At 34.5% G+C, this 18,345-nt stretch overlaps 1 protein-coding gene across 11 annotated transcripts in view; it reads right to left on the reverse strand.

Moving 5' to 3' along the window:
- Nucleotides 1–3,081: 3,081 nt before the first annotated feature.
- Nucleotides 3,082–18,345, reverse strand: part of PPP1R12A (protein phosphatase 1 regulatory subunit 12A) — a 152,293-nt gene continuing 137,029 nt past the window's right edge. For 5 of the 11 annotated variants that reach the window (XM_070599385.1, XM_070599388.1, XM_070599381.1 and 2 more), the window contains 6 exons: nt 17,199–17,334; nt 15,217–15,321; nt 11,203–11,250; nt 8,011–8,061; nt 6,964–7,132; nt 3,343–5,498 (listed from right to left, as the gene is read on the reverse strand). In XM_070599385.1, the coding sequence (XP_070455486.1) occupies nt 6,998–7,132; nt 8,011–8,061; nt 11,203–11,250; nt 15,217–15,321; nt 17,199–17,334 (475 nt within the window). In that variant the 3' untranslated portion in view covers nt 3,343–5,498; nt 6,964–6,997. Of the gene's footprint in view, nt 5,499–6,963; nt 7,133–8,010; nt 8,062–8,782; nt 8,814–11,202; nt 11,251–15,216; nt 15,322–17,198; nt 17,335–18,345 lie in introns of all 11 variants that reach the window. The other 6 variants (XM_070599389.1, XM_070599383.1, XM_070599390.1 and 3 more) reach the window with 3 other exon arrangements.

The following is an 18,345-nucleotide window of genomic DNA, read 5'->3' on the forward strand; positions in this document are numbered from 1 at the left end:
CCTAGTGGTGAAGCTGACATTTACATCGAAAGCTGACCGAAGCCAAAGCTCTTTCCACCACGCCGTGTTTAAACACCAGTGTCCCCTCAATCTTCTACAGGTGCTCTAGGGATCCTATGAAATTTTGACTGCCAAAGGCTTTCCTAAAAATTTTAAGAACAATATACTTAGACACACGCAGAAGTGTAAAACATTGGAGAGCACGAACGCACTAACTTACGCTGCCAAGTTCTCTCATTTCTGTGTGGAGCTTCTCCTGCTCTGTACTTGTCTCTGATTTTCTTTAGGCCAGAACAAATTCACTCACATAAACTAGTATACCACTAGTGCCCATGTTTAGCACATGTATTATAAAACTAAGTGTGGGTAAGATGCACCCGCTCAGCAATGCTCTGGTCCTAAGAATTATACAGTGATAAGTGAGGGCATTGTGCTGCTGTCACACTGTCTTCATTGAGGCCTATTTTGAGTACTTTATTTTGGGCTGGGGTCATATCTATGAGTTAATGTAAATACAATTCTTATCTGTTTATTGGTATTCCACACATTTTCACTAGGGGAAAAAATTTGTTGCTTAAACCATATCAATGTTGCCTATCTTATTTGGGAATAAAAAAGGTTCTTGGAAATTAAGCTTCGATCACCAATTAAAATATCTACTTTTGAAGAATGCAAAAGAAGTTCTTTTGCATGCAAGTATGTGAAAATCTTTTACAAACTTATGATGGTCTACTGGGCATAGCTAGAATTCGTACCAGGGAATCAACTAGCTGCTGAAGCGTTAAAGCATTCATCCAAAAAATAGGGCAAAGTGGTTTAGTAACAAGTCCTAAAGAGAGAAGGAAAAATTTAGTGGGTCTGGGGGTGAGGATGTGGGATTACAGAAAGAATGTGGAAGAAAAAAACAATCAAGAAATGCCATCCTCAAATATAATCAAGGATTCTAAGGTTTTTTTGTTGTTAGTCTCATGCAATTGATTCTGACTTCTAGCGCCCCTGTGGACAGCAGACGGAACTCTGCCTGGATTTTTTGGGCCATCCTCTCACCTTCTGGCACTCTATCAGACAACGCTCCATTGCTACTCACAGGGTGTTCACGGCCAGTCTTTTTGGAAGTGGGTGGCCAGGTCCTTCTTCCTAGTCTGTCTTAGTCTGGAAGGTATGCTGAAACCTGTCCACCATGGGTGACCCTGCTAGCATTTGAAATACCGGCATAGCTTTCAGCATCACAGCATCCACCACAGTACGACAACTGACAGAAGGGTGGTGTGGGTCCCTGACTGGAACACGGACCTGGGCTGCAGCAGTCAGAGCGCTGAATCTTTTTTTTTTTTTTTGAGGAAGATTAGCCCTGAGCTAACTACTGCCAATCCTCCTCTTTTTGCTGAGGAAGACTGGCCCAGAGCTAACATCCATGCCCATCTTCCTCTACTTGGAATGCTGACCCAGCTAATAATCTGTAAATCTCAGTTTTCTCACCTATAAAATGAAGATAGAGTTTCTTTACCCAGCCTGTTTAAAGGATCAAATGAGATATCCCATCGAAATGGACTTGTATCAAAACAGACCCGTAAGGAAAATTGAGCGTGAGGAAGGGGAGAGAATGTAATTCTCCTCTTTTTTCTACCACCTCTCCCAGACCTATGAGCTCCAAGGACAGACACTACAACTTACATTATTCAGGACAGAATCTACTAAAATTGCTCATTCTTCCAACTTTTTCCCCTTCTTTTTCTTCAGCCTTTTAAAATGAAAATCTGGTTAATTTCTGTGACCTATACATTTATTAGAATTTAAGCAGTGACAAGTTGGGACAGCCTGGCTCAAAAATCTTAATTTAATAAACTTTAGAAAACTTGTAATAAAATTTCAAGTTACTGTAGTAAGATACAATTATTTACGTCACCTTATTATAGAATCTTAAACTTTTGACTCCTCTGTTTTTACTGTGTAATCCAGTCATTTTGTAGGCACGGAACAGCAGTATGACACTGTGTTACTTACTAAGAGAAAGAGCACTCTGCTGTCTACATAGCACTTAACCCCAGAGAACCCTTTCACAATCAAAGTCAAGAAATCTATTTACTTAGTTACAGAATAAAATAGGAACATAAGTATTTCCTTCTATAGCCAATCCTCTTTGAACAGCAGCTCTCATGCATATGTTAGCCCTGTTGAACATGCACACTCAGATACAGAGACCACACACATACAGTGTAACACATGGAACATCACAGAAAAGACTGCTTATCAGCCAGCTTTCATCTTTGCAACCAAAGGTTTTCATTAGCAAGATCCAGCTAATGGATAGTTAATAACTGTTAATGGAGTTTGCTGTATTCTGCTTATAATGGCAAAGTGAAGGACAACCTACAAGGCCATTATGTCCTATAGGAAATACAAGGTCCAAGTTTGGAGAGAATTTGACCCTCTGGCTGTTTTCTTCTTACAACAACAGACTCAGTGAGTATTGACACTGGGAGGCATGATTGTTTCACATTAGCCAGAAAGACTAACTGGCAATAAACCTTTAAGCAAAAGAATAAAGTAGCCTAATGGATTAGGAGCATCTACTTTACTTTTGTATCAATACTGTCCTATATAGTTCTACACATGCTCTCACTTGGCTTTGAAGTATTTGCATGTGGCATTCTTTTTCTAATGCAGGATAAACAAGAACAGTAATAGCTATCATTCTGTGAACACGCATAGGGTATGTACTAAAAGCAGGAAAAAACAGACTTCTTGTTGTATTAATTTAGTGAAACATAGGTTTACTATAAGTCCGCTACCAAAGTTCCCATGAAAGTGCCTCCTATGTAGTTACAGACGCGTTAGTAGATTGGGGTTGAATCTTGAACAAATCTAGATTGGAGAATGATCTAGCATCTTCCATTTCAATGGACTATTATCTTTATATGTATTCCCAAGCCTACGTTTGCAGCTAAGAAAGAGCACAAGTTTAATTTAGAAACCACAAATGTTTATGTAAATGAAATCTTGTGCTACAAAGCTACTACCTTGAAACTCACTGTTGTCATTATTTTTTACCCACTTATTATCATAAAACACTAGTTCTCAGAAGCTGCATACACATAGCTTTATGTAAAATATATAAACATTTGTCCAAATTGATACACAGATTGCATAAATATGGCAATTAAGATTGCATTTACAGATGTGCATGTACAATGTTGTGCAAATTATCACAATATTACAATTTCAAAAATTATTCAAATTGGAATCCAGCTAAAGCAATTAGTGAAAAAAATACCCATGCAGAATTTAAATATCTCAGAACAAAATTTAAAATGTCTTCAGTAAAAGTTCACACATTTAAAATAGTTTTATTCATTTTATTTGTATATGTCAAAATACATTTTTATTTCCAAAATAGTGGGTTTTGCAACTAGTTTCATGCAGAAACAAGGTCTGCTCAATACTACCAATAAAATCAATATAGCACAGTAGCTGTTCAGTTTTAGATACAAAGAATAAATAACCTAAATACAAAACACTAAAATATTAGAAACATGTATTTAATCATTCTTCACAGGCATCCAAACTTCACAAATATAATCCTTAGCATGCCTAACTGTTGTGCAACCAGAAGGTGTTGCAGTCACTCAAACTGATCAATTATCTGTATATTTTATGTCCACATAAGACCATGGAAATTCTCTATATTCAGACCCACCACTCATACAGTTCAAATATAACCAAAAATAAAATTCCCACAACTATCCTTGTACCTTTAAAAATCAAGAATCCTGAGCTTGGTAGTAAGAGCATAACCTTATATCTTCATAAAACCAATCGAGAGAGGACTTAAAATCCTGCTTACCAAAACACCCTTTCCCAACCCCAAAGTAATCTAAAATAGGCAGTAGAACACAATGACCTTTTAAAATGAAGGGGTACAAATTCACATTTAATATAGTACACAATACAATCAATAATACACTCGGCTGCTGTAAGCTTTGCAATGTACAATTTGCCCAAATGGCTGGACTGTTCAGTGGTTAAGGACACGGTCATGTGCCAGAAAGGTATAATATTTTTTGCATGGTTTAATGAAAATATAAAAGCTATTTGTCCAAATAAAAGCTGTCTTCACTATGTACTTGGTTTTGCTTTTTTGTTTAAAAAAAGGCCACTGAAATGTATAAAATGGTCTGAACATGATGGTGATATCAAAGTCAATGCCTCTTCACATGGCAATAACAGTGCATTTAACGTTAACTCACGGGTTAAGTCTGCAAATGATTTCATAGCATCACTTTGGCTAGCACAACAGTTTTAGACAGCACTCAGATAAATATTAGGTATGTGAAATGTGAAGCAATTATCTTATGCAACTTTAATTATGGTTGAATACTATCAAACAAAAACTAAAAGTAAAAGTAAAAGCACTTTACAGTAGAAAACTTTTGTAAAGATAGGGCTCCACAGAATGTGTTACTTTTAAAGTCTTTATATCACATTGTTAGCAAATTTCGTTTTTAACACTATTATGGAGTAGCCTACTTTGTTGAATTGAGAAAATAGTCAAGCATGCCATGTGGTGGTCTAAAAATCAAAACAATACACTTATTTATATGTACAGCATCACTCAGTACCTGCTACAATGAATGTGAAGGTTACAGAATCTAACATCTCATTCTACAATAATAAAAAACAAACAGAAACAAGAAAGTGACCAATGAAGGCAGAAAATAGGACTTAAAAGAATCTAATCTCCATTGACTTTAAAGCATTCATATAAGAAATAAATGCATATTGCACAAACAGTGAAAGCAATGTTCCACCAAGCAATTCGGTTCCAGGTGGGAGACGACACAGCATCAGCCTGACGCACGACAATGACCTCAGAAGGGTAAGTGTTCTTTTCTGTAAAGGAGAGAGCTGTGAAAACATAGAAGAGGCTGCCACATGGAGAGTTAGAAGGAAAAATACAAACCCAAACTTAGATGGAAAGCAAAACAAATTAAATATTGAAAAACTGGAAACTGTGGCACATCAAAAAAAAGTTGAATAACTGTCTTCTGTGAAAGCTGAAAGTTTTTGTTGACACAAAAGTATTTATGTACAACTAAGGCTTACTGGTTAAATATCTGAGGCATATCTGGCCTTGAACACTTTCCTTATATGCTGGAGCTGTAAACAAGTTTTCTCAGTCATTAAAAAAAAAATCTTCTCAGCAGCTGCATTAACATGAAACAATGGTCTTGATACAAGAAAAAAAAAAACCCAGATAATTAAACAAAACAAAACTCCTAGATAAGAGGGCATTTGGCAGGATATCCGAAAATGACAGTCTCCAAGGATTCTTCCCAGGCTTCCAGTGACTGTCAATTATGGTCCGCTGGGTTACTAACGTGTGCAATTCCATTACTTGCTGCTTTTTTTTTCTATTTGGAAAGTTTGCTTATAACTCTGATCAAGGCCCCATTTTCATCCTTTAGCCTCTGGTTGTCTGCTTTTAGGTCTGGTAACATCTATGAGGGGAAAAATAGAACAAAAAATTTTACTTCAGTAGAAAGATAAAATATTATTTTTAATGTTATATTTTCACAAGACACGTGAACAAGCTTGTCAGTTATATATATTTCTAGTGGCTAAAACATATATCAGGAAGAAAGAAAAAACAAACCCCAATTTGTGAAGCTAATTAGTTTAATAAATGACAGAATGAAAGTTTATTTTCCCAAAGTTATCAATTGAAATGTAATAAATCACTTGATATTATGACTCACAAGCACACCATATTAGAACAGCCAAGAAAATGAAGCCTGTTTTTGTTAGAATAGGCTCTTCAAAGGCAGTTCCTTTAGGAGTTCCTGCCAGCACGTTAACTAAGGCCTTTTGCTTTATTTACGTCAGACCTCAAACGATAATACTTCCTATTATTCTATAAGAAAACCAGCCTATTTAGGAAAAGTTCTGAGGGAGTTAGACTTGTTCTAAATTATTAAAATTTCTTAAAGGATTCGCCTATAGTACTAAGTTTAAGTGCATAGTACAATGTCTGGTCCAAGATAAGTGCTCATAAATGGTCACAAAGCAATTATTACTAACATTAGAATAGTATAAAATAATTTATAAGCCAAAGTAGTAAGTCTGGTTTACGAAAATATCCAAGCACAGAAAAAAGAACCAGAATTTGAAGCAAACAGAAAAAAACACCCTCACACCCTCAAAACAAAGCAAATCAATTTTCTCTTTTACAGACAAACTGAAGGAGGGGGTGGAAATGTTGTAAGTTAACTGGATTTTCCACGAGGAATGATTTAAATTACCTGTGCTGTGCCAGATTTGCTAGGAAATGGAATAGCTTATATTCTGGACGTTAAAGCATATTTTCCAAGTCCTCTTTCCTCAGCTTTCTCTGAAACTTCTATCTGCAAAACTACCTTAAACAAAATCTTTATGAAGAACTTAATTTTATGTGGAACCAATCAATTCTTTCCTGTGTTCAGAATGTATGGATACAAAATACAGTAGTCTGAAGTTTATGTATTAGGATACTTCTGTAATAGAGAACTAAGTGAATATTAACTACTATGGTTCTGACTGAAAATGACATTATTTTGAAAAACAGATTAATCTTAAGTTGTAATCTTAAGTTGTAACATATATTAACATGTAAAATACATGTTATACTGTTTATGTTCTATTATCTTTCTAATAGTTTTAAACAGCCTTATTTTTAAGCCCTAAAATATTTGTAGAGTCAGAAACATGTACAAGCTTTGCACAAGTGCATACGAGTCCTTTATTTAAATTCCTAAATCATTCCCTAAGTTTACTGTAGTTTATCAATCGCGATATACAATTAGTGACACTTTCTAACATTCTGAGAAGCCATGCATAATTAAATAGTTATATGATAAGCTCCAGACACAATGGCATTAATTTGTAAAAGTGAGCTCAAGACACGCTTACTAATACAAAAACACCTGCCTGGCTCTACCAAGAAGAAGGATGAAACTACAAATTATAGGTGCACAGACTGCAGTTGCCTACAGAACCCTGAGCGCTTGGCTACCACTCTTGTCAAGGCCCTATTCTCAGTCAGCAGTCGCTCATTTAACTCTCTCAGAGTTTGAATTTGCTTTATTTGGTGCAGGTTCTGCAGGAATCAGAACATAAAGAAATAGAAAATAAAAAATAAGAAAATGGAAGAGTACAATAAAAGTATAAAGAATCACAGATAGCAAATATAAGAAGAAAAAAATTACGACTCTTAAAAGAATATTCCATGAGATTTACAAAGGTAAACAGTGTAGTCCCAAAATTCCATTTCAAACAAAATACATAAGCAAACAAAATCCAGAAAATTTGTCTCCGAAGCCATTCAATAATAATTTTCTAACAGGAAACCAAATAATTCAATGAAACATTTAAGTCTTGAAATTCTAATTCTATGGGCACAATTTCCTATGCATTAGTTTGTTATTTCATAATGTGATAGAGGTATTTTATGCCAGACAATGTGATAAGAGGTAATGAATTAACTATGGTATTTTTTTTTCCTGCAAAGAGTGTTCCTTCAAACACTCTTTCATTCAAAATAAATAGTTATTTCCACAGGTAACGTAGAGTTTGATAAAATATAGTTCTGCCTGTCCACTACTCTAATATCCTTTATTTTCAAAGAAGAACTTTTGTAAATTGATCCCCCGTTCCAGCATTTACTCTCCAAGAAAGAATGTGAAATGTGAAGAAATAATAAACCCCAAATCTTGCCATTATTGTCTAATTTCTTCTATACCTGGAACATCAAAAGTGCCATAAAAATTGATTAACAAAAAGATTTGAGTTTTAAATACTCTCCTAACTCACCTAAAACCTGGATTTAGGAAGAAAGAGAAGCACAAGATATAGATAATTCACAAACTGCACGATCAGCTTTGAGAACCATTAAGGTAAACGTAGCATCTGTAACAGTACTGCAAAATTGGAGTTCACAAACAGCACTCTCTCTCACAAGTGGCATGGTTTACTTACTTTGAGCTCTTCTTCCATTTCAGATATTCTTCTTTCTAGAGCTCTTCGTTCCTATATCGATTTAAGGTACCAAAATTAATCACATAATTATCATATTCTTAAATTTTCTTCTAAATCGTGAAATAGTGACACTTTAGAATCGAAAATCAAATCAGGAGCAGTGTAGAAAAAGATGTGATGGCAGTGATGTGTAAAGAGCTTTCCAAAATTTGAGAGAAATAATATGAAATTATTTTTATTCCTTTCTATAGGGTCTTCCTTTAAAGCTTTGCCTTTCTGGTAAGATGATATATAACATGGTCAAACTATTTTTTTAGTTCACATAAAACTTTGGGATAGAATAAACTAATAGTCAAGACTGAGGATTATATAATAAGGAAAAAGAAACTCACACAAAGATGCAATTATTCTACAGTGAGAGAAGCAGAAAAGCAAGAAGCAAACATGCCTAAACTATGTGTACTTTAAAGTTTCAAAAGGATCTGAGGGAAGTTCATCTCCTGCACATACAATGTTTACTAGCCATTATTTATCCAATCAATTTTATAGCTTGTATTTAGGTTGACACTGTGTGTAGCATTAATGCAGTGAATCTAATGAAGAAGCAACTGCAGCATTTTAAACTCCCTCATTTCAAAGAGTGACAGGCAAAGGCAACATACATTATTGCAGTGTACTGTTTTCCTCTCCCTCAAATAATAAGCATTCTAGGGTGTTACGCAAAAGCAAGCAGCAGTAATTAATGTGCTGTAAAACTTCGGTTAGGTCATACCGCCCAGAAGATACTGACTCTTGCCGGTCACCTTTCAGATACAAACCATTTAAATTTAGTTTAATCACACTGAAACTGTTTCCAAGACATTCTTTCCCAGATAATTAATTAATGTTGCTATTTAGTAAAGCAGTACATTTACTGTAAATGTTAATATTTTTAGAGCATGGAATTTAAAAAAATAGATGGAATCCTACTCATAGTCTCATAAGTACCATGTTATTCCATTATCAGCATGTTTAAACATTATTACATAGACAACAATGTTATTTTCTATAAACAGACATTTCTCCTAGTTAATAATACAGCCATGACAAATTCATAAACACAACTGTACTTCTCAAAATACTATGACATACAGTGTCATATCTGATCCTCATAACTTTGTGACATATCACAAATAGCACATTTCCTCCAACTCACAGGTAACCTCCCCATCATCCTCAATTTTATTAGGTGCCTTTAAGATTTTAACTACTTAGGGGAAAAGCAAGACAAAAAAATTATACCAGATTGCCTTGTTGACAAATTAACAATTGCAAAGTTGCAGGCAATTTCTTATGATTGACAAATAAATTTATTAACATAAAAAATATGGTTAAGAGAAAATGCATGTAAAGTGCTTAGCTCAGTGCCTGCCTGGTACGTAAGAGAGTGCTGAATAAACGTTAGCAGTTATTATTAATACTATTATTACCAATGTCTTAAATTGAGAGTGGGTTAGCTAATTCATAATTTATCTGCATTTGACAGGCAGAAAAAGAAGGTAAGGTGAGAATGTCAGAATAGGAACATGTGTGTATCGTGTGTGCATAAGCCTAGATAAAAAAAGGATAGACCATCAAAATATCAGGTATCTCTACATGACAGAATTATGATTTTATTTTCATCTTTTGTAGAAATTTTTGTAATAAACATATTACTTGCACAAGAAACACTAAATATTCTTCAAAAATGTAACTGTCTCAAAAAATAAATTTTTGATTATATTCTGTTATCTATGTCTTTCATCTCAACAATTAGTATAGATAATAGACAAGTAATTTTTATTATTTCCGCACATCTTGGATATAATATTCAGTAACAGTTATATTGTGAAAGGATATAATAATCAACATTAAATTTAATAAAATAAGTGATTCTACATTTTTAGCAATTACTAGTTACATCAATAGTTTTTGAAATGGCCCAGAACAGTAATTTTTAAAACTTGCTGAAATCATAGTAAAACTAATAGTTATTACAAGGTACAATTTAGTAAATGACAGACGTTAACAGACTGTATTTACTTACATATTCTGTACTTTTTATCATTTCTCTTTTTTTGGTCAAAAAGGTAAATCGGCTATTTTTAAGATGTAATGGGAAAAAATGTTTTTATATCCAATGTTCCTGATTACTTATTCTTTGATCTAGAAATCACAGCTACTCAGGATGTAATTTCTTCTCTGGCTGAGATCTGACAAGTCTAGCCACCACTCACTTTCACTACACACTCTTTGAGCATTTTAACTTTTGATCATTTATACATTCTCAATTGCTCAGATTAAACTTGTAGAGTTATTCCTATGGCCACTGCCAGACCCCTGAGCAATAAATAATAATAATAAATGGAGAGAAACACAAGTGAATATATCATAGCCAGATAAAAAATTGTAGAAAGACATAAAATAGCAAAAGGATTTTCTCATAATCATTTTTTTTTGTTTAAAATAACCTACTTAAATATTTATACTCAAAATTAAAGTATTATTAACTTTAAAAAGAATTTCAAAATTTGATGTCCCCCAAATCTTTAAAAACTATACTTCAAGAATGGAAGTATTTCAATTTTGCAAAGCACTAAACTAAATGTATATATGATTGAAATGTTTTAAGGATATCATCACATAAAATCAGAGTGATAAATGGCATTCCAAAAATATCAGATTCACTATCACAATGTATATAGTTCACAATCAAGGCAAGATACTTTTCTTAATCTATTAAAAGAATAATATGGTAAATTAAGTTTCTTTAACAAGGTAATTTCACACCTAGAGAGACCCCAGAGCACTCTATAAAGAAGCTGGGCTAGGGCCGGCCCCGACAGCACAGTGGTCGAGTTTGGTGCGCTCCGCTTTGGCGGCCCAGGTTTGGTTCTGGGTGCGGACCTCCTCCACTCGTCTGTCACTGGTCATGCTGTGGGGGTGGCCCATAGACCAATAAAAGAGGAAGATTGGCAACAGATGGTAGCTCAGGGTGAATCTTCCTCAAAGAACCTAAGCTAGAAAACATTCATAATTAAATTAATGAATATTAATTTAAACTAATTAAAACTACCATCCATAAAAACAAAACGAAAGGAAACAAACCTACCATTGCTAACACAAAAGAATAAAGGGGAAAATGATTACTTATTCAATAAGATGGACACTTACCCTTTTCTCCATTTCCAATAGTGACCTATCAGCAAATCTTTCTTGTCTCTGAAAGAAAGCAAGAAACATTAAAAGGGATATAAATACAATAAAGATGGGGAGGGGGTGGAGGGAAGACCATGTTAACTCTCCTCTAGTGCTGTGAAAAGAAATCACACTATTCAGGTGGAGTAATACACAGGTTTGAGTAAGGAAAAGAGAAAACAAGGTTTGTAATGAAATAATAAAGAGTTAAACGAATGCTTAGAAATAGAATGGTCTCCACACCTCTCATGGTCTATTTATCACTTTTTCTCAGGTCTTCACAGAGTTTAGCTGGGGGTCAGAATGAGTGTGTACTGTGGAGCAAAACCCAAGACATCCTAGTTTTCCCTCTGATGCTCCAACTGTCTGCTTTCCTACACCACCAGGAGGAGTGGCTGCTAATCTGAATGGTCAGATTCCAGGACCTTGACTGAAATATAGTTTTGACCAGTTTGAGCGACTCTGTATGCATGCAGCCAGACCAGTAAACTTGTCTTTTTGTCCTCTCTCACAGCTATCTGAGTCCTGCTCGCTCACGCTCTCCTTTTCTTTTCCAATCATCCTCGCTTCAAAATTTGTAAGAAGGTTCATACCCACTGTCACTTAGAAGAAATTCCAACTATATAGCTTTTCTTCTCCTGGTGAGCTCAGGTCTCTTTCTTTTTCTGCTTCCTGTATTATGCGATCAATTCAAAGTTGATAAAATCCTGAGATTTCGGGCATGGAAAGGATCCTTGGAATTTTAAGCCACATGTTGCACCCAATACCAGAGAGCTCTGCATATGGATATTGAGTACAGGCCCAGTTAAAAACAAATGGTATCTTAGTTCTTATTTACAATGACCTCTGTACATAAATCTCCCTTGGGAATCCTGGTCAATTCGCTACAAATGAAGTAATCAAATAGCTCATTCCCCAAAAGCCAATTTGCTGAATAACCAATTTTACCAATTTACCAAAAATGGTTTTTGACAACTTTTAACAAGAATGCTTTTTTATGACTAACCACAAAATATACTTAAAAAGAAAAATATATATATATTTCATCATCAATTAAGCACAATTTCACTGCTTAATATGCTAATTTAAAAAGCATTTCTTTACATAATTTTCTGTCAACCCTTTCAGCATTCAGGTTTTAGTATCATCACGACTTGTTACCAAGTTACGTTTTGATCCTTTTTTCACAATTTCTTTTTTATGGTTATGGAATATTAGATTTAATTTTGGCCAGGTATCCTTTTCTCTGTTGTTTTAAATGGTTTTATGCTTTTGTGCTTACTCTTTCTGGGAAAATAAGTTGATGTATTCCAATTGCTTATTGTTAGAAATCAAATCCAGAATTTCAAATGTGATGAGATTGTTTAAGCTAATTCTGATTTCTTTTCAATGTTGTTAAATTTATTTATATTTCAATTGTTAGAAATATAAAACACAGTCTAATATGCCCCTTGAGGATATGCCAATGAATCCTAGAAACACTTAAAAAGACTGAACAATTTAAAAATGATATTCAATTCACCTGAAAGAAATGAGAAATAGCTGGGACAATGCCATCACATATAAGTTATTAAAATTTTAGATAGGAAATTAGGATTTTATTGGGGATTTTTTCATATAGGAATATTTTAGCAATTTTATGATTCACATGCCAATTTCTTAGGTACAAAAATCCAACTTTAGTTAATATTTTGGGTAAATATTCTAGTCAAAGCTGTTGAAATCACAATTACTTAAGCCTGGTGAACTGACATTTGACAAAAATGATTATTCATCACACCAATTTCTGGAAAATTAGCCTATTTCCCTCCCTTGGAGACTGTACAGGGAGGAGGTAGCTGGGCTAAGGCAGAATTCAAGGATTTTAGATTCCCTTCATTAAATACTATCAAACAGACCTAAACTTCAAGAGTAATTCTTAACAGGATAATGGTTCCCTTGGAAAAATTCCATGTGACTATCAAAACTGCCACCACTATGTATACATATTCATGAATAGCTATGGAAGTCATGCTAACAAAACAAATCAGGTGGAAGGATTCACTCTAGACTTAAAGGCTCAGATAAATACTCTAAAGTTGAATAAAAAGTTTAATATTTGTCAGTTTTACTTTTACATATATCCCTAAGTTTTTATATAACATTTTCACAGTTCTTCCAACTAAGACATTAACTTTGAATATTTACTCAATATCTTATACTCTGAATTACCTTTCCCATTATTATTTAGTATATTGGGCATGATATTCAGAATGCCTGCTAAGGCAGAAACTGTCATACTTTTGAATCCAGTGACTTGTTTCTCTGCCAGAGTTGACAGGATCAGAAACTGGTACATGACCCAAAGGCAGCTTGCTATAGATTGTCCACTGTCCTATGAAATGGTCACTAACAGGACCATGAGCACTAACCAGACTGCTCGATACTGGTAATAACTGGCTAATTCTATCAGTTCCTCTCTCGTGGAGTTTGAATGAGATACATAGAGGAAGAATTAGATGACAAGAGTAGACAGAGGAGCTGAGAAATACAGAGAAGGCAGCAAGCAGTGGAAACACAGATACACTGAATCACCATAATGAGAGAACACTACAGTAGGGATTGGTGGACATTTTTACTTAGAAAACATTATGATAAAAATCTCTAGAGCTGAAGACATTTTCAGGAAACTAGTTATGATATTTTTATGTGTGGAGGCTCACTAAACTACTAATGCAACCTGAAGAATGATGACATTCCAGCTTACCATAAGTCTAAGTGTAAGCCAGCAAGTTTTAACTTGTGTGACATTCCAAGTCTTTATGACACCTGGCTATGAAATGTGTTTTTGTTTTGCCTTATTTCTCTGTGTATCTTTACAGTAAATCTTCATCAACTGATGGAATCTGAAGAGCCTTCATAACCTCATAAGGTTAGTATGACCCCTGGAATTTTAGCAGTGTCCACAGTGCATAGACAATTGCTTCACAACATAATGGTGGTTAACAACAAGGACAAAAAGGCACCTGGTAACAAGTTTAGGTTCAACATAGGGACTTAATTTAAAAAATTATGAAAAAGATGAGTGTGAAAGAATGGTCAAAGAAAGTATGCAGTCTCTCTTATAGAACTGGAGATACCATTTTAGATCAGTGCTTTCAAACTGGATTCAAAGAGTTGTAATGCAGGAATGTGTTTATGCTAGAAAGTCTCATGTCAAAATTAAATAAGTTTGTTTCCTTAAAAATTACAGGACCCTTGAGAGCCTTTAACATATAAATAGACCCTGTAAAATCTCCAAGACGTAGACTAGATGTAGACAGTACTTCCCAAGTTTCTTGGATCATAAAGTTTTTCTATTTTTGGAAAGGAGTCAAGAGGAGGAGGAGGAGAAATGAGTCTATTACTATCTTCTAGAACTAGTGAGCCACGGAAAAAGAGTCTGGGAAACAATTTCTAGATCATACGCATCCTAGATTATATGTACAAGGTTGCAATCCCAATTTTCTTGTGTAAAATCCGCTCCTCTAAGCTGTTGTATAGAAGGAAGGTAAAAGGAGTTATGACTAAAATTACCTACTGCCAACATTACTATGTCAAATCATTTTTTTTGAATGAACAGGAAATATCCATAATGAATAAAAATTACTGTAAAGAAATTTTACGGCTTTAAGAAGATTTTGTATAGATGCTTTTAATGTCTTGCTACATTGGTATGCTGGAAATAAGCATTTAGATCCTTCATGTACCACAACATAGGTATTAAAAGGCTTAAAAATACTTCAACTTTCTACTATAAGGCTATATTTCTATATTTTTCATTTACTTTAGAAAAAAATAAATGAAGTTATCAGTAAACTGTATCATCCCGACTCCTTCTTGTTAATAAATAAGCTATTATCAGTAACCAAACTTATGTTTAGAACACTAGAGAATATTTCAGTGCAATTTCTTAGACGGAATAAATCACAACCATTTCTTTTACAGTAACAAAGAGAAAAAGGTACAAACCTGGGTGGCCTTTTCTAATTGCAATTTAAGATCTGTCAGTTCCATATTTGTATCATGTAGCTGTGCTTTCAGCTTTTCATTTTCAGCTAGAATTTGTTCATAAAGCTATAGAAATTAGAGGAGAAGAACAAATTACTTTTCTGCTTTCCTAGTATTTTAAGAAGATTTCCTATTAATTATTTTGCAATATTAAGAACAGAAAGATTAATGTAACATATGAGCTATTAAAGGATGCATTAAAAATATATTTCAATGCTTTATGGTTCCAAGGCAGAAATTTTTGGTTATGCAACTATGTTTGTTCCACATAAACACTTAAAAGCTAGTTCCAGTATTTAAAATTTAAGACTTCACTGAAAAATCTGACTTTCCAGTTTCCACTAAAAAAAAATTCAGTTATCTGATAAAGAGGGACCACATATCTGCACAGCAACTACAGCTGCATGTAAGGAGCCACTGCGATCTTTACTTGGGGTCTGTTTTTCTGCCTATCATTCCCTCTTGAACTCCTGAGACTGAGATGGAGTATCAGTTGCATTTATCATTATACTTGTATTATTTTTATTAAAGTTAAAAGGAAAGTGAAATATTTCTTGAACACTTTCATAACACTTTCTTTCTTTTTCCCTCATCTCTACTACCACCATCATAGATAGCTACAATCATCTCTTATCTAGACTATTCTAATATTAGAATTGTTCTCCTGACCTCTGTTTTACACATAGCAGCAAGAGTTAACTTTTCAAAATGACAATCTCATAATTTTCATAAGCCAACCATTCCGGTAATCCCCATACATTAAAGATCCCTTGACTGGTTTCCCATTGTTCTCAGTATAAGGATAGCCTTAAAACAGCCTGTAAGGGGGACATTGTATGGTCTGGTCCCAGCTACACATCTAGCTGCAATCTCACACCACCATCCCCTCTGCTCTACTAAGCATGATGAAAATTTAATTACTTCGACGCATCACATACCCTTCCACTACCAGGTTTATGTGATTGCAGTTCACTCCATCTTTTTTTCTCCCACTGTTGCCATCTAATTACTAACCATTCTTCTCTTCTTGACTGAAGCTTCACTTCCTTAGGAAATCCATCCTCAGGCCCTGTCACTTTCCTTTGTTACACACTTTTATGAAACTGTTTCTTTACTTCAGGATAATTGCTTCAACTTTTAAATTATGCATTCATTAGTAGGACGTATGATAATGCCTGTGTCTCTCACTACATGGAAGATGCTCATACGAGAGGGACAGTATCTATCTGCACTGCCCCTGAGTAGAAGTTCACTACTTAGCACAGTTCAGTGTTCAGTTCTTTACTGAATGAATGACTGAATCTTACTCATAATGTAAACTGACTCTCCTACCCTTGCTGATTTGGCTTTTAAGAAAGTGAGTTAGCTGCCAAATACCTGGGGACGTGTACAAATACCACAAGCCTTCTTTTTCTCCAACAAACTTCATCAGGTTTATTTCAATCTCATATTAAGAAGAATCACAACAGTCAGAATCCTAGACTGCTGAGCTTCCAGGATAATTCTTAAGAGCACTTGAGCTACCCCAAGTTTTTCAGCTACCTAGGAAAAACTATACTCTCCCAGAGAAGCCACATGTTTTGTGTGGCTTCTTCCTAGTAACAAATAGACAGAGAAAAGTGTGTGTGCATATGCACACAAACCTCCCCTTACCCGCCCGCCGACCTACTCAATCCCCCTCTTCAGTTTAATGACAGTATGACAGCACTGGCCTGAGATACTGCCATGTGAAATAAAGTCCTGGGTACTTTTCCCTTTCCTCTAAAAAACAAAAAAACCCCAGCTATTTATATTCTACTTATGATTAATTGTCCAAAACTGAAAATTAAAGTAAGTTATTTCAAGATACTGATTTCATTATGAGTTTCTAGGAATAATATTCAAACATAAATATCTCAACAAACAGATTACTTTTAACTAAATGTCACTCAATAACCAAGTACCTTTTTAAAGTCAGTTGAGTCATCCCTCTCTAGCCTGCTACCGTGAGGTTTCCTTTCTTCTAAGTAACCGTAGGATCCAGAGCGACCCAGCAAGGAATCATAGCGATCACCAGCTGACGTGGAAGTGGTTTCATATCTTCAAAAGATGAGTTTAAGTCAAAATCTTTATAATAGGCTTTCACAACTTACATTAGCATGTATCCTAGTATTTATTAACTTTGATATTCCAAAAACAGTAGGTAACATTCTGCCCCCTGTTATTTAATCAACTTTTATAATATATAATAAAGGGGAATTTATTTTTAATACTACTAATTTCCATTATTTGAGGAAGGGATTCAATATTTCTATATCTGAAAATCAAAAGTGGTTTTACATCATGATAAATTATTTCAACAATTTTAAATTGTACATATTTTTTCACATTTTAACATCTCTGAAATCAGAATGTGGTTTACAATTGATGGTGTATTATAGTTTAACTGGTAGTACTTTCCCTTGTTTTAAGTAGAATATAATTCTAATTTAAAGTTGGTAACAGTCTATCCAGAGTGATAGATAATAGGTTTGTCCTAAAGAAAAACAATATCTCTCATTTGTAAATGAGAATTCTCATATTATCTGGTTCTGAATTTAGGTTACCTTTTCTGATAAATACCATTGCCTCTATATTTCAAGTCAGTAGAATTATCAGTACAGTTGGTCCTCCGTATATGAAGGTTCTGCACCCAGGGATGCAACCAACCATGCATTGAAATGCCTTTATGATGGTTGGGCCTGTGCTTAACACCTACAGACATTTTCTTCTTGTCATTATTCTCCAAATAATACAGTGTAACAACTATTTACATAGCATTTACATTGTATTAGGTATTATAAGAAATCTAGAGATGATTTAAAGTACAAAGGAAGATGTGTGAAGGTTATGTGCAAATACTATGCTATTTTATATGAGGGATTTAAGCATCTGTGGATTCTGGGGTGGGTGGGGGTACAGTGTGTCCTCAAACAAATCCCCCCCTCAGCTACCGAGGGACAGCTAGATATAAAAATTTGTTCTTGGGTTTACAAGGCTTTGGGTAACAATTATGGGCAAGAGAAAAGGAATGGAGATTAGATTCAAGGATATCGTGGAGGTTTTCTGAAA

Source organism: Equus przewalskii, chromosome 29 (genome assembly GCF_037783145.1).
Source record: "Equus przewalskii isolate Varuska chromosome 29, EquPr2, whole genome shotgun sequence".
Taxonomy (NCBI): Eukaryota; Metazoa; Chordata; class Mammalia; order Perissodactyla; family Equidae; genus Equus; species Equus przewalskii.